This window comes from Solanum tuberosum, unplaced genomic scaffold (assembly GCF_000226075.1).
Source record: "Solanum tuberosum cultivar DM 1-3 516 R44 unplaced genomic scaffold, SolTub_3.0 scf00151, whole genome shotgun sequence".
Taxonomy (NCBI): domain Eukaryota; kingdom Viridiplantae; phylum Streptophyta; class Magnoliopsida; order Solanales; family Solanaceae; genus Solanum; species Solanum tuberosum.
This window is the reverse complement of record NW_006239077.1, coordinates 130715-144542: the sequence shown is the minus strand read 5'-3', so window position 1 is coordinate 144542 and position 13828 is coordinate 130715. Positions and strand designations below refer to the sequence as shown.

General features: G+C 35.5%; 1 protein-coding gene and 1 non-coding gene across 5 annotated transcripts; both read right to left on the bottom strand.

Moving 5' to 3' along the window:
- Positions 1-2512: 2512 nt before the first annotated feature.
- LOC102580423 (serine/threonine-protein kinase STY17-like) lies at positions 2513-11353 on the bottom strand. 4 transcript variants are annotated; one of them, XM_006353045.2, is made up of 12 exons: positions 10607-11351; positions 7396-7470; positions 7213-7317; positions 6881-6966; positions 6412-6532; positions 6071-6150; positions 5858-5920; positions 5630-5748; positions 5316-5401; positions 4386-4507; positions 3040-3171; positions 2513-2793 (listed from the first exon to the last, which is right to left on the bottom strand). In XM_006353045.2, exons 1-12 carry the CDS (start codon positions 11018-11020, stop codon positions 2787-2789), a joined length of 1410 nt encoding a protein of 469 aa, XP_006353107.1. In that variant the 5' UTR covers positions 11021-11351; the 3' UTR covers positions 2513-2786. The 4 variants fall into 4 exon arrangements, with proteins under 4 accessions (XP_006353107.1, XP_006353108.1, XP_006353109.1 ...); XM_006353046.2 differs by lacking the exon at positions 2513-2793 and having other exon boundaries at positions 3036-3171; positions 10607-11352; XM_006353047.2 differs by lacking the exon at positions 2513-2793 and having other exon boundaries at positions 3079-3171; positions 4361-4507; positions 10607-11352.
- A 1415-nt stretch (positions 11354-12768) lies between these two features.
- Positions 12769-12823, bottom strand: MIR8008A (microRNA MIR8008a). Its single transcript, NR_127170.1, has one exon. It is a non-coding gene; the product is annotated as a microRNA MIR8008a (primary transcript).
- Positions 12824-13828: the final 1005 nt, after the last annotated feature.

Below are 13828 nucleotides of genomic sequence, written 5' to 3'. Positions count from 1 at the left end.
TGATGCTCCTATCTACGCCTACCCATCGATGGACCAACATAGGACCTACGGTCCGTAGGTCACATCCGTGGGTGGCCACTTCTGCAGAATTTCAGCTGCCATCTCACTCAACCGCGTCCAAGCCTATTTCTTGCAAACATGATACAAAACACATTATTTCTAGTACAAAATGGTCCTAGACACACACAACTCTTAAGTGAAATGTATCAAAAATATCGTAAATTCACGTATATCAATGATCTAGTGTAATTGGTATCTTTTAGACCTTATATAAACACCAACTTTCAATAGTCTTGTTTTTAGATAACAAAATTGAATAAATATTAAATTGGTTATAATTATTATTGATTTGTGATGGTATATTATTAGGTGTAATTGGTAGTGTATATGGTATAGATGATTTGGTGTAATTGGTATTGTGTATTTTGTTTTTATAAACACCAGAATTCATAGTTTATTTTTAGTGTGAATGTTATATATTAGGTCATATTGAAAAAACAACTTTGGTGATCATTTTTTGGGAACATCAAGTGTATTATGTAGTGTGTTTTGGGCTGTTTAAATACAACAAAATTGCTGATATGTTTTTTGGTAAATGTTTTGGTTAAAATGATGGTCTACAAAACTAATTTAGGTCGTCAACCATTTCGTATACCAACATGATTATCATTTTATCTATATATAGACATTTTGTATACCAAACTGTGTAATTTAATTACAGAAGGAACACCATTCTGTTTATTTTGGAAATTGATTAATAAGTTGTACTCTAACACATGTAATTACGTGGATTACAATATTAAAGGGGTGATGTATGATACATACACCAAATACGAAGACTTATTATTACTAAATCTTCCCAATTGAGTGTGGACACAACCATTTTTCATTTAGAACTCAAGTATGTCGTTAGTGGTCCATCTCCACCAATGAAGATTCATAACGATATGGTTGTCCAAGTTTGTTTAGATAAAAAAATGCAATTATGATTTCTTTTCAAAATATCTCTTATATGTAACATGTGTGGATAGAGCTATGTAATCCATTGAATACCAAACTGGTGTCCAATCAACAAGGCAAGAAATTTTGAGATCCAACACACTATGTTTGACTGTTACCACAAAAACATGTTAAAAACTGAGCTATGTAAAAGAACAATATAAGATTGAAGGCTGGCATTTTGAATAACAAAATACAAACAAAACTTTTGTACCTTCAGCAAGTGCTAAAATAATTATTTAAACTAACTTACAATACAAATCAGAATGCGTATCAACAATTAAAAATATGATATTTACAGATCATACAAATAAACAATATAAAAGGCAGCTACAAAATTATCATGTTTAAATGAAACAAAATTTTGTACTTTCACAAATTTCTACAACCAATATTTATTTGACTTAAAAGATTATGTAATAACTTTATACTAAAATTTAATGCACTATTATTCTATGAGCCAACACACTAAATAAAATACATAAATATAGATAACATGATAAGAGTTTAACCAAAAAAACAAAAAAAAATAAGGCAGTAAAGTACTTAAGAACAAAGCTATATAAAAAAACAATATAAGATTGAAGGCTGACATTTTGAATAACAAAATACAAACAAAACTTTTGTACCTTCACCAAGTGCTAAAATAATGATTTAAACTAACTTACAACACAAATCAGAATGTGTACCAATAATTAAAAATATAATATTTATAGGTCATACTAATAAACAATATAAATGCAGTTATAAAATTATCATGCTTAAATGAAACAAAACTTTGTACTTTCACAAATTGCTACAACCAATACTTATATTGACTTAAAAGAATATGTAATAACTTTATATCAAGATTTATTAAATCTAGGGCTTTTCCGCAGCGTCTATCCATCGAACTCAAGAAAGGGGTTAACAATGGTGAACAAAATGGTGAAAGGAATGGTGAAATGTATGAACTTGAGTTCAGATTCTGATGCGAGAGGCGATTTGGACGAAAGAAGATGAAAGGTGAAGAATTAGTTTGAAGGAAGGGAAGAGAAAAAATTAAATTACCTAGAAACTATAAACCACATAGGGAGTAACTATGGGCAACTTGTTGGTAACATAAAAAATTTACCTTTACATGGATTGTATCAAAAAGGAAGAAAATAAAATCTGGTAAAGTTTAAACATTTAACATAAAAGATGAGAGAATAAAAGGTAAGAAACGTGTATAGTTTAAAATGTACTAGGAGAGATAAAAATTGACAAAATTGTGTACCATAATTATCATCCCCACAAAAAAGGCACATAATCCAAAAAGTAGAAGAGAAGAAAATAAAAAATAACTTAAATTAGAAAATTAATTAATCTGCTATGTATATAATTTAAAAACTATATTTGTAATTAAATAGAAGTATGTGTATATATTGTTAATTAAAGTCTTATTATTGTATAATAACACTATATAGATTGATATCCAGTCCTTTCTTATATAACCCTTTTGTTTTCCCCCTTGTAAAACAAAATACATTTAGTTCAAATACTATGGATCTAATAAACACACTTCACATGACATATAGTGGAGTTCAAACTTACTATAAAGCCGACATTTAATTGTAATCCCATCTTATTCACCCAGCAAATCTGCCTTTTATTTGGTTAACAACAATATAAAGCTTTCAAGGAATCTTGTAAATACAAGTTTGCCTATTAGGTTTATCATAAATGGAAAGCTCCACAAGAATCTTCCGCTGATAAACTCCGTTGACTCCAATTATTGTCCATGTTCTTGACACTTTCATGCACACTTACAACCTGCACCAAAGATCTGTTGCATTAGCAGACATAGACCAACTTGATAAACTTATAAATTCATCTTGCAAATGATCCCAGCAATGGCAAACCAATCTTGTAAAATATGTTTACTGGCCCATCAAACGTAGTTGATATTGTGCTAAGGAGAAGACAATTTTTCCCCTTAGTTCAAGGCTCTTATTCATAATAAATAAACAAATGTTGAATTTCTAAAATAGACGATGAATAGTGCAGTAGAATCATTACCAAGGAAGTTTAAAAGTATCTTTCAACCATCCTTGTTTCGAGGAGTTAGCAAATATTTTATTCATCCGCACAATGACCTCAGAAAATGTTGGCCGTACAAAAGCTTCTGGATCCCAACATTCTTCAATCAACCTAGAAATACAATACATTGAGCAGAAGTCAAGAGGGAACACAAGTATTGATATTGAATGCAAACCTAATAAGGTAATGGTGCACTAGGAGAGCCATCTAGTCCTGCCTGAGGGGCCTGGAGGTGGTACACTCATCTGGAGTATACTCCAATTACCGAATATCAATTATCAAAAGCTTATTACAGAACTCTTAAGTTGAGCATAAATGAGGTCATGCACACAACAAAGTCTCTGTGTGGCCTGTAGATCATGGATTCGAGCCGTGGAAGCAGCCACTAATGCTTGCATTTAGGTAGCTTGTCTACGTCACACCCTTGGGGTGCGGGTGCGGCCGCCCTTCCCCAGACCCTGCTAACACGAGATGCTTTATGCACCAGGCTGCCTTTAGAGATGGACATCAAAAGACGAGCATTAAATGCTCAAGGTCTAGAAGGATCTGACAAAAAGGGTACTAGAAATGCCCCCAAGGCCTAGCTCAAGTGGCAAAAGGTGGAGGATTGTGGCTTAGGTCGCAGGTTCAAGCCCCACACCACGCAAAGCGAAGCCCGGTATTTAAGTGGAGAAGGGTAGAGGGGCGGGCCCATTATCCACCGAGTTTAGAAGGCTGTGATTGGTCCAAAGGGCGGGTCATAGACAGATTTCTCGGTTATCAAAAAAAAAAAAAAGGGTACTAGAAATGCCCCCAAGGCCTAGCTCAAGTGGCAAAAGGTGGAGGATTGTGGCTTAGGTCGCAGGTTCAAGCCCCACACCACGCAAAGCGAAGCCCGGTATTTAAGTGGAGAAGGGGTAGAGGGGCGGGCCCATTATCCCACCGAGTTTAGAAGGCTGTGATTGGTCCAAAGGGCGGGTCATAGACAGATTTCTCGGTTATCAAAAAAAAAAAAAAAAAGGGTACTAGAAATTGTAGGAAATAACATGAGCTTAACAACATGCAAGTTGGGTTTCACATGGCTAGAGTTTGTACTAAATCACCAAGCCAAGAAAAAGCCTATAGCTGAAGAAATTGAAAGCATACATGTATTATTAAGAAAGAAAACCAAAGAAGCAGAATGGAAATCATCTCTGAGGCATTTCAAAAAGAATTCATGATGCACTTCAATGGCTGGCAGTAAAGAATAGAACATCATGCTAAACTGACAAAATATGTAGCTAATACATAAGCGCATATGAACTGCACAACATGATTATACCCGCAAGGAATGATAACAAACATACTCTCTAAGCTCTGGAGGATATTTGGATTTCGATTTGAATGCTGGTCTTTGGCCTTCTAAGCACATCAATCTGGTAGCCTCTTCAGGAGACTTGGTATTAAAAGGTGGTGTTCCCTCCAGCATCTGAGCCCAACAAAGTAAAATAAATTGCATAGAGCAGAAAGAAAAGAGCCATAAATCATTCACGCTTCTAGAATGCTGATAGGCCGATAAACAGGATAAATGGAGGACAGAATTGCATATTAAGAAGATAAGATCATCCAAGTATCATAAAGTATTGATGCGCAATTCTCTATTAAAAGGGTTTATAGAATGGAAGGAAGGGTATACTACAGAGGGCAACCAAAAATATGGAGAAACTTATGGAAGAGTCCAGCTCCAACCAATGAGACAGATGAAACAAATAGTCATCTGTTTTTACACTGCACCTTTACAGCACAACTTTGGTCTCTATTTCTCAACATAACAAAGACAAGGTGGACTATGCCTAAGCATACTACAGATTTGCTTAGCCGTTGGATGAAAAGAGGAGGTAGCAAAAGTTAAATGAAGTGGTGGAGGATCATACGACAATGCATCTGGTGGAGTTGGACAGTTTGGAGAGAGAGAAATGGGAGGTGTTTTGAAGATATATCCAATTCCATTCAGAAAGTTAAATGGAATTGTATAGTATCTTTCTATTTTGGTGTAAAGAAGTAGATTTAGAGGATATAGATCATTCTGTAGATTTATTAAGATCTCGGTAAGTATTTTTTTTTCTATTTGTTTTTTAACACTTTTTGATGGTGTCCAGCATGTCCTCAATGCTGAGGAATACAAATTTACCAGTTTCTAGAAAAGTATTGCACCGAAATGGGAAATCAAGAAGTCTACACTATTTTTGAATTAAGCTACAGCATTAAATGAAGTATCTGACAAAAAGAAATCATACCTCATAGAGTAAAATGCCAAATGAATATATGTCCGCATTCCGGTCAAATATTTCATCTTTATAAATCTCAGGTGCCACATAGGGACCTACAAGTGAAAAGAAAATGAGTAACGTAATAAACATAAACACATAAAGGTGAATCCTTTCATGCAATTGGCAAACTCATCACCAGAAGTTTTTTTTTTGTTTTTGAAACTGGTAACATACCAGAAGCTTCTGATCTATCAAAAATTAGTACCACATGAGAATTGATTTCTTTCAGAGTAGGAAATATTATGATTTAGTGTTTATTACTCAAAGTTTGAAAAACTTACTTGAACGATCAAAACCCTCCGGCTGCACCAACTTTGCTTTGTCAGGTGAAATTTTTGACAATTTAATCAGACCAAATCCGGCAACTTTCAGGTGATCTCCATTGTCAAGCAAAATATTTCTGGCACCTTACCAAATTCCGAATATTAAAAACACTAGGAAATCCCAATGAGTACAGTCAAAATGATCAGTTAACATCATTAGAGAACTAAAGCATATAGTTGTCTTACTTTGGATTTAGATTACAATGTATAATTGGGTCTGGTTTGCATTCGTGAAGGTAGTTCATACCCCTGAAAATCAACCAACATGATACAACATAGATATGTTTAGATAAAAGAAGTAACTGAAACAATCACAAGTCACCAAAGAGTAGAGGAATTGGCGAAGGACAGATTCAAGCATGAGAGATCATTTCACTTTTATGACAAAGAACGACTTGCCTAGCAACATCAAGAGCATATTTAAGCGCCTTAGAAGGAGATATACGTCCCTTTTTCTGAAGATAGCTACCTAGATCACCCTGAAAAATTGCAAAGCATTTAATGCCAAATTTCATAATTGCAAGGCTAAGGTAAGAATTGAGACCAACGACATACAAAATCCATAAGCATCAAGATCTCTACAACAAAGAAGTTGAATCTATTGCCAACGCTAGCTAAATTTTTAACCAATGTTGAGTGTCCATTATAATAAGGAATATTAACATAAGTTGAATTGATAAAAAGGTGAACAAGCTACATTGCTGTGTGACAGGCAGTGTGGAAAGATTGACAGAGCCTACCCTTGGATGATACTCTGAGACTATCATCATCGGTATATTTTGTGTAACTGCTCCAACAAACTGAACTATATTTGGATGCCGCACTTTTTCTAGCAAAGTTAATTCATGTTTGAAAGCGTTTCTGCATGCAATCGTGGAAACAACGCAAAGTTAGATATTAAATCCAAAGTCTAATTTATGGACCCATATATTTCGCACAACACTTGTTAAGAGGAAAAAATTATTAATCATCTGCTTAAGTAAACCAAGGAAGGCCACATTCAAACAGACTTTAACCAGGTTAGAGGATCCAAATAACAAGTCCATATTAAATTGCCAGAAGGGGCTTTGCCTTGTAGATTGCATAATCCAATAAACATTTTGATACGAGGCCCCTCATGATACAGGACACAAGAAAAAATACAGAGTATCTACAAAAGCCAATAAGCATCACATGTGAAATGAGAGTCGCAGAGCAGCTAAAACATACATGCTTTCAGGATCTTTATAGCTATCCTTGTCAAGTATTTTTACCGAAACTTTCGTTCCATTCCATTTGGCAACTTGATATGAACCCTGTCAAAAGTTAAAAAGGAAAATTATAGACAAATTCTTGGGATAAATTCAAAAAGTTTAGGCACCCAAAAGCATCACATGAAATGAAAGTGGGCCTGGTGTCTCAGGCTTCATTCAGGAAGCTAAGAAAGAAATACAATGGTTAAAGCGGAAGGTAAGTATTTCAATTTAAGGCCGATTGTGCTTTCATCACTCAATCATAATTGAAACATCACAGTGCTGAGTAACAAAACATAGAACACTTGCCTTTGAGATTCCATCACTTTTGCGGATTTGAAGCTCCAGAGGGTTAAGTTCATATTCTGGAACTTCTCGTAGATTTGCTACAGCCATTGGCGTCTTTCTGACTTTCTACCAACATAACATATACATCTATGAGTGTCAGAACATAAGGAACCTCAGGCTAATTAGGACTTTCTACCTACTTACCGGGACTTTGGCTCCACGGGCCTTCAACATTTCGTAAATTTCAGCATTACCATAGTGTTTGGCATCAGCTGCCGCCTGTCACAGCCTCTTATAGCAGTCAAAGTTTGAAGATAAGGGAAAAAGCTTTAAACATTTTCTGCTGAAATACAGTTTAGGGCCTTAATCTCTAATTATCATTATATTTCAATTAAATTTTTTTGATGAAATTACATTAATTCAAAAATTAACTAAAACAACAGCAATTTCTTTTTCTTTTCTTTATTGGCCATTTCTGTGAATATAGAAGGAATAGACAAAGAAAATAGTGCATTTAGGGAGAGAAAAAGAAAAGGAAGCACCATAGTTACTTAAGCTAATGAGTTCGGAGAGCATACAACATCAAGATTTACATTTAGATATTCATTACTACTAAAGCCAGACTCATTAATTACTTTTGTGGTTGGTTTCTTGTCCGTAGTTTATGATAGCATTTTGCACATTCAAGGATCTAAATCTGATTGTACATGAGAAGGAAATGCGCGTACAAAATCTTGTTCATCATAAGAATAACAAGCAGGATGTAAATATTTTCTCAAAGAAGAGCATCCAACTGTAAAGTATTTGGATATGATGGAAGAAAGGAGGAAGAAGAAAGCAAAACAATGCTTCCTCATTTTTACCGAGTTCTTTCTCGCTAAGTTACAAGATTGACTTATTCCCATTTATAGAGTTCTTTCTCGTTTTATATTTGTGATCTGTTCTTTCTCTAACCCTATTCATAAGTAACAAGTTCATGCAACAAAGTTCTCAGGAGTTTTAACTTGGGAGGCCAACCTATCTGCTTATAGTTTTCTACTAGAGTTGAGGGTCAAATACACACATAAAGTATTCCGATTTTTTGAGTTTCATGCTTGAGCTATCATCAAATGTTATTTTTATACCCCTACTTTGGGAGGTAGAGATCTTACAACAACAACATACCCAGTGTAATCCCACAAGTGGGGTCTAGGAAGAGTAAAGTGTATGCACATCTTACCCCTACCTTAGGAGGTAGAAATATTATACCCCTACTTTGGGAGGTAGAGATCTTACAACAACAACATACCCAGTGTAATCCCACAAGTGGGGTCTAGGAAGAGTAAAGTGTATGCACATCTTACCCCTACCTTAGGAGGTAGAAATATTATACCCCTACTTTGGGAGGTAGAGATCTTACAACAACAACATACCCAGTGTAATCCCACAAGTGGGGTCTAGGAAGAGTAAAGTGTATGCACATCTTACCCCTACCTTAGGAGGTAGAAATATTATACCCCTACTTTGGGAGGTAGAGATCTTACAACAACAACATACCCAGTGTAATCCCACAAGTGGGGTCTAGGAAGAGTAAAGTGTATGCACATCTTACCCCTACCTTAGGAGGTAGAAATATTATACCCCTACTTTGGGAGGTAGAGATCTTACAACAACAACATACCCAGTGTAATCCCACAAGTGGGGTCTAGGAAGAGTAAAGTGTATGCACATCTTACCCCTACCTTAGGAGGTAGAAATATTATTTTCGATAGACCCTCGGCTCAAGAAAAAAGAATTAACAAGAGTAAAGAAGTCATGAAAAATTATTATAGAGAGCATGTCAAAGGCATGCTGAAAAAAGAAAGGTAACTACAACAAAATAATACGATAATTGAAATGCAAAAACAACAGGCAGTAACAGACATCAAAGGACAAGAAACTCCCTGAGTAATACTATGACAATTGGCAAGGAAAGATAAGCGAGACAATGCTCTACTACCTACTAACTTTCCACCCTAATCCATCTCCTCCACAACCTCCTATTTAACGGCATGTCCCTGATAAGCTGAAACTGCGTCATATCATGTCTAATCACCTCTTTCCAATACTTCTTTGGCCTACGTCAAGCTCTGCTGAAACCATCCATAGTCAACCCCTCACAACTACGTACTGGAGCATCCGTGCATCTCTTCTTCATATGCCCAAATCATCTCAATCTTGCTTTCCAAATCTTGTCCTCCACCGAGATCACTCCCACTTGTCCTGTATATCTCCATTTCTAATCCTATCACTCCTAGTCTGACCATATTTCCATCGTAGCATCCTCATTCATTTTCTGAAAGTGAGATTTTTTCACTGGCCAACAATCCGCCTCATACGATATAGTAGGTCCAACCACTACACTGTAGAGTTTTTCTTTAAGTTTTGGTGGCATCTTCTTATAACACAAGACTCCTGATGCAATCCTCCATTTCACCCACCCAACACCAATACGGTGTGTGGCATCATCGTCAATCTCTCCATCTCCTTGGTTAATAGACACAAGATACTTGAAACTCTCTTTGGGACTGCATTTGTATCAAACCTTACTTTCGCACTAGCCTCATGTGCTACGTCACTAAACTTGCACTCCAAATATTTTGTTTTGGTTCTGCTCAGCCTAAATCCTTTAGACTCCCAAGGTCTGTATCCACACGTCCAGCTTACTGCTAACTCCTTTACGAGTCTCGTCAATCAGAACTATGTCATCTGCAAAAACATACACCATGACACCTCACCTTGGATTTGCCGTGTCAATTCATTTAACACCAAGGAAAATAAAAACGAGCTAAGAATTAATCCCTGATGCAACCCCATCATAACTAGTAAGTGTTGCAAGTCTCCTCCCACCAGCCTTGCCCTGATCTTGGCTCCATCATACATGTCCTTGATCATGCTAGTGTAAGTCACAAGTAAAGTTGTATCCTCCTAGCATCTCTATAAGACCTCCCTCGAGACTTTGTCATATGTTTTTCATCTCCCTATACTACTCCACCACTCTTCTTCTGAGGTGAATGGCTTCTGTAGTTGAGTGACATGGCAAAAATTTGAACTTGTCCTCACCCACATTTCCACCACCCTCTCCCAAACTTAGTGTCTCAACACCTTGATACCCCTATAATTGTTGCATTTTTAGATGCCGTCCTTATTCTTGTACAACGCAAGTATTGTAGTCCTCCTTATTGTTCAGGCAATTTCACCTTCTTAAAAACTACATCAAACAACTCAGTCAACCACTCCATACCTGCCTTGCCTGCGCTATTCAAGAAACTACAGTTTGAAATTCAAAACAACAGTTTCATTACACACATCCTACAACATGTTACCAAAGAACAAAAGGAAAAAGATGCTGCTTTCAAAATAATTACCAAAGGAATCAAAATAATAAGATTTATACCGTGCTACCCCACCGATCACGGGAATTCATATTAGCCTTCCTACTTAACAATAGCTTGGCAACTTCCACATGGCCTTCACAGGCAGCAATATGAAGAGCAGTCCTTCCATCCAAATCGATGTTATTCACATCAATACCTTCATCCAACAAGTCCTGAACTCCCTTCACATCCCCTTTACACGCCATGAATAACAGCTGCATCGTCGAATCAAGATTCTCTGGCACAGTTCTCCCAGCATTTTCAATCGAAGGGCTCCTTTGAAGCGGGTCAAGCGATGACTGCCTCCCAAAACTGAACCTCAAATTGTTCCTCCTTGGATCCAATGAACTCTGCCTCTTGAAACTGAATTTTCCACTCTTCCTAAACAGCTCTGTTGAGAATTGCCTTGATATTCCTCTCTTTAACTGCTCCATTTCAACACTTATCTCCAGCAAACAAAAATCTATTTGTTACACCACAGATAGGATAGACTTATACATTTGATAGAGAATATTTGACCAATTCAATTCTACTGTAGCAGATATGTATATCTCAATACAAATTAGAAATCCCCCAGAAATTAACACATGATTGAAAAACTCAGAAATCCCAAATCTTGAAAAAACATATACACCCGCCAATTCGAAAAACAAAAACAAAATCAAGAAAGGTAAATGTACAAAAAGAACATAAAAAGGGGTTGTTTAGAATAATTTACTGTTGATAAATGGAGTAGAAAGACATTACAAAAGTTGAAAATGAAAGATTGAATTTGACAATTGAGAGACAGAATGGACGTTAAACTTGAATATATTTTTTTGTATGTCGGCATGCTTTTACCAAAAGATGCTTTATTAGTGCAAGTGGATAGTACCTACTACCTAGTGGACAGTGGCTTTGCCCCACAACAATCAAAGCTCAAAGTTGACCATTACTAATCATGCTCATAAAATATGGGTATACTTAAAAAATAGCAAAAGAGATCGACAGAGAAAGAGACGGGATCAATATGGGGGTTCAAAAAAGTTTGGTGACCTAAAGTTAAAATTAATATTAGAAAATTTTATATAATTTATTTTGAAGTTTATTTTTTTAAGCTTTTCGTCAGATTAATAAATTTTAACAAATAATAATAAATAAAATAATACACCTATAAAATAAAAATATTCAAAATAACAAATTTGGATGAAAATTTAGATAAGCTTAGATTTTAGAAGTTGAAAATTTAATATTAAAATATAATATTTCGCTGCTTCAATATAATTGTTGTAATACTTGAAACATGAGAAAAAATAAAATCAAAAGAATAGTTAATACTCTCTCTGTCCCTAATTACTTGTCCAATTTTGAATTGACACACCTATTAAGAAATCAATTAATGACATAGTGAGTTTATCATTTTACCCCTATTAATTATGAAGTGGATGAAAAATTCTGTATGTTTCAAAGTAATTAGTCATTTAATTAAGGACATAATAAGTAAAAAAAATTGTCCTTTCTTGATTTGTCAAAATGGACAAGTAATTAGGGACAAGTAATTAGGGACAACTATAAAAGGAAAAGTGGACAACTAATTAGAAATAGAGGGAGTATTCAATAACCAATGCGGTAGCCCTCGTTTTTTTCCATTAGGTTTACTTTGTTCATTGGCCATCACATTCTTCAACTCTTAGGGATCATTTGTTTGAAGACAAGTTATGATGGATTAGATAGATATGTTGGCATTGATTATGTTATGATTAGTTATGTTTGGATTTGTTATCTTGATATTATATATTTGTGAATGTTTAATTTATTGTACTAAAAATAATATACATTGCATAATTTTCTAAGAATAAGTTGTTTATTTATAAAAATATCATCCATAAGTATAAATGATGTGAAAAAGGATGTAAAAAGAAAAGGTTTGAGGGGATATTTTTACCATTTTGGCTATTTTATCGTGGGATAACACAACTAAAAAATTGCCGAAAAACAACGGCCAAAAGCGACAAATTGCATCGCTTTTTTGGTCAAAATCAACGGAAAAGCGACGCAATCATGTTTGTCGCTTTTTGGCTCGATGCTTTTCAAAAAGCGACGGATAGTGTCGCTAAAAAGCGACGGACTCCGTCGCTTTTTTTAATTTTTTTATTTACAAAAAGCGACGCAGTCCGTCGCTTTTCTGAAAATTTATATTTTGAAAATCCCAGAAAAGTGATGGACTAAAGGACACTGTCCGTCGCTTTTCTGGAAATTAATTTTTTGAAATTCTCATAAAAGCGACAGATAAAACCACCCTGTCCATCGCTTTTTCTGCAAAAAATTTTACAACAGAAACTGGTAGTTTCCAGTTTCTGCTGCCCACCTGCAAAAGCAATTCAATTCAATCCAGCCCCAATGAAGCACACAACATTATAAACAAGCTACACAAAACATAAAACAACAAACTTAAATTAGCATTCAAAAATATCTAAATCACAATTTAAAGACTTATAAAGTCTTTCAAAATTCGTTTCAAAATAAAAGTTCATTAAAGAGACCTAAACTAGGGAGTGCAATCTACAAAATCCTCCTCCTCCTCATCACTGTCGTCGTCGGTGTCCTCGGGAGCCGAAGATGTAGTAGGTCGACGAGCGAGGTTCAACACTTGTTCTTTGATTTGTTGAACGGTCGCACTCATGCTTTGTTGTTCAGCTACTCTTCTCCGCTCAGACTAAGGCTGGCAAACAGACCGGTTTTTGTTCGGTCTGGTCCGATTCCCGTACTGGTAAGTCCGATACCGGTTGAACCGGTAAGGAACCGGTTTTATAGGTACCGGAACCGGTACCGAAACGGAACCCGGATTTTGATCCGGTTCCGGTCCGGTTCAATGGTCAATTTAATTTAATTTTATTTTATTTTTAAATGTTGACGTTATAGAGCCGTTGGGACCGATTCAACGGTCAATTTAATTTTTTATTTTTTATTTTTTATTTTTAAAATGTTGAATGTTATAGAGCCGTTGGGCCCGTTTAGCCGTTGGGCTGGGGCCCAAAACGGCTCCAAACAGCCCCCCACCCCTCTCTACCCCTTAACACTATAAATATACTCATATTTTTTCATTTAAATCACAAATTCACAAACTATCTTATAAAATCTCTTAATTTTCAATCTCTCATAAATTCATAATTATTATTTTGTGATATTGACTTGGAGTTCGAATTTCAAAGATTTATTTGAAGTAAATCGGAAGCTTCAATTGGCATTCTCTCAATTCCGGT

Coding starts and splice junctions, on each gene's coding strand:
- LOC102580423 (XM_006353045.2), bottom strand. CDS start 11,020: ATGGAGCAGTTAAAGAGAGGAATATCAAGGCAATTCTCAACAGAGCTG. Junction 7,471..10,606: donor GTGATCGGTGGGGTAGCACG/GTATAAATCTTA, acceptor AGGCTGTGACAG/GCGGCAGCTGATGCCAAACA. Junction 6,533..6,880: donor TATAAAGATCCTGAAAGCAT/GTATGTTTTAGC, acceptor GATTGCATGCAG/AAACGCTTTCAAACATGAAT.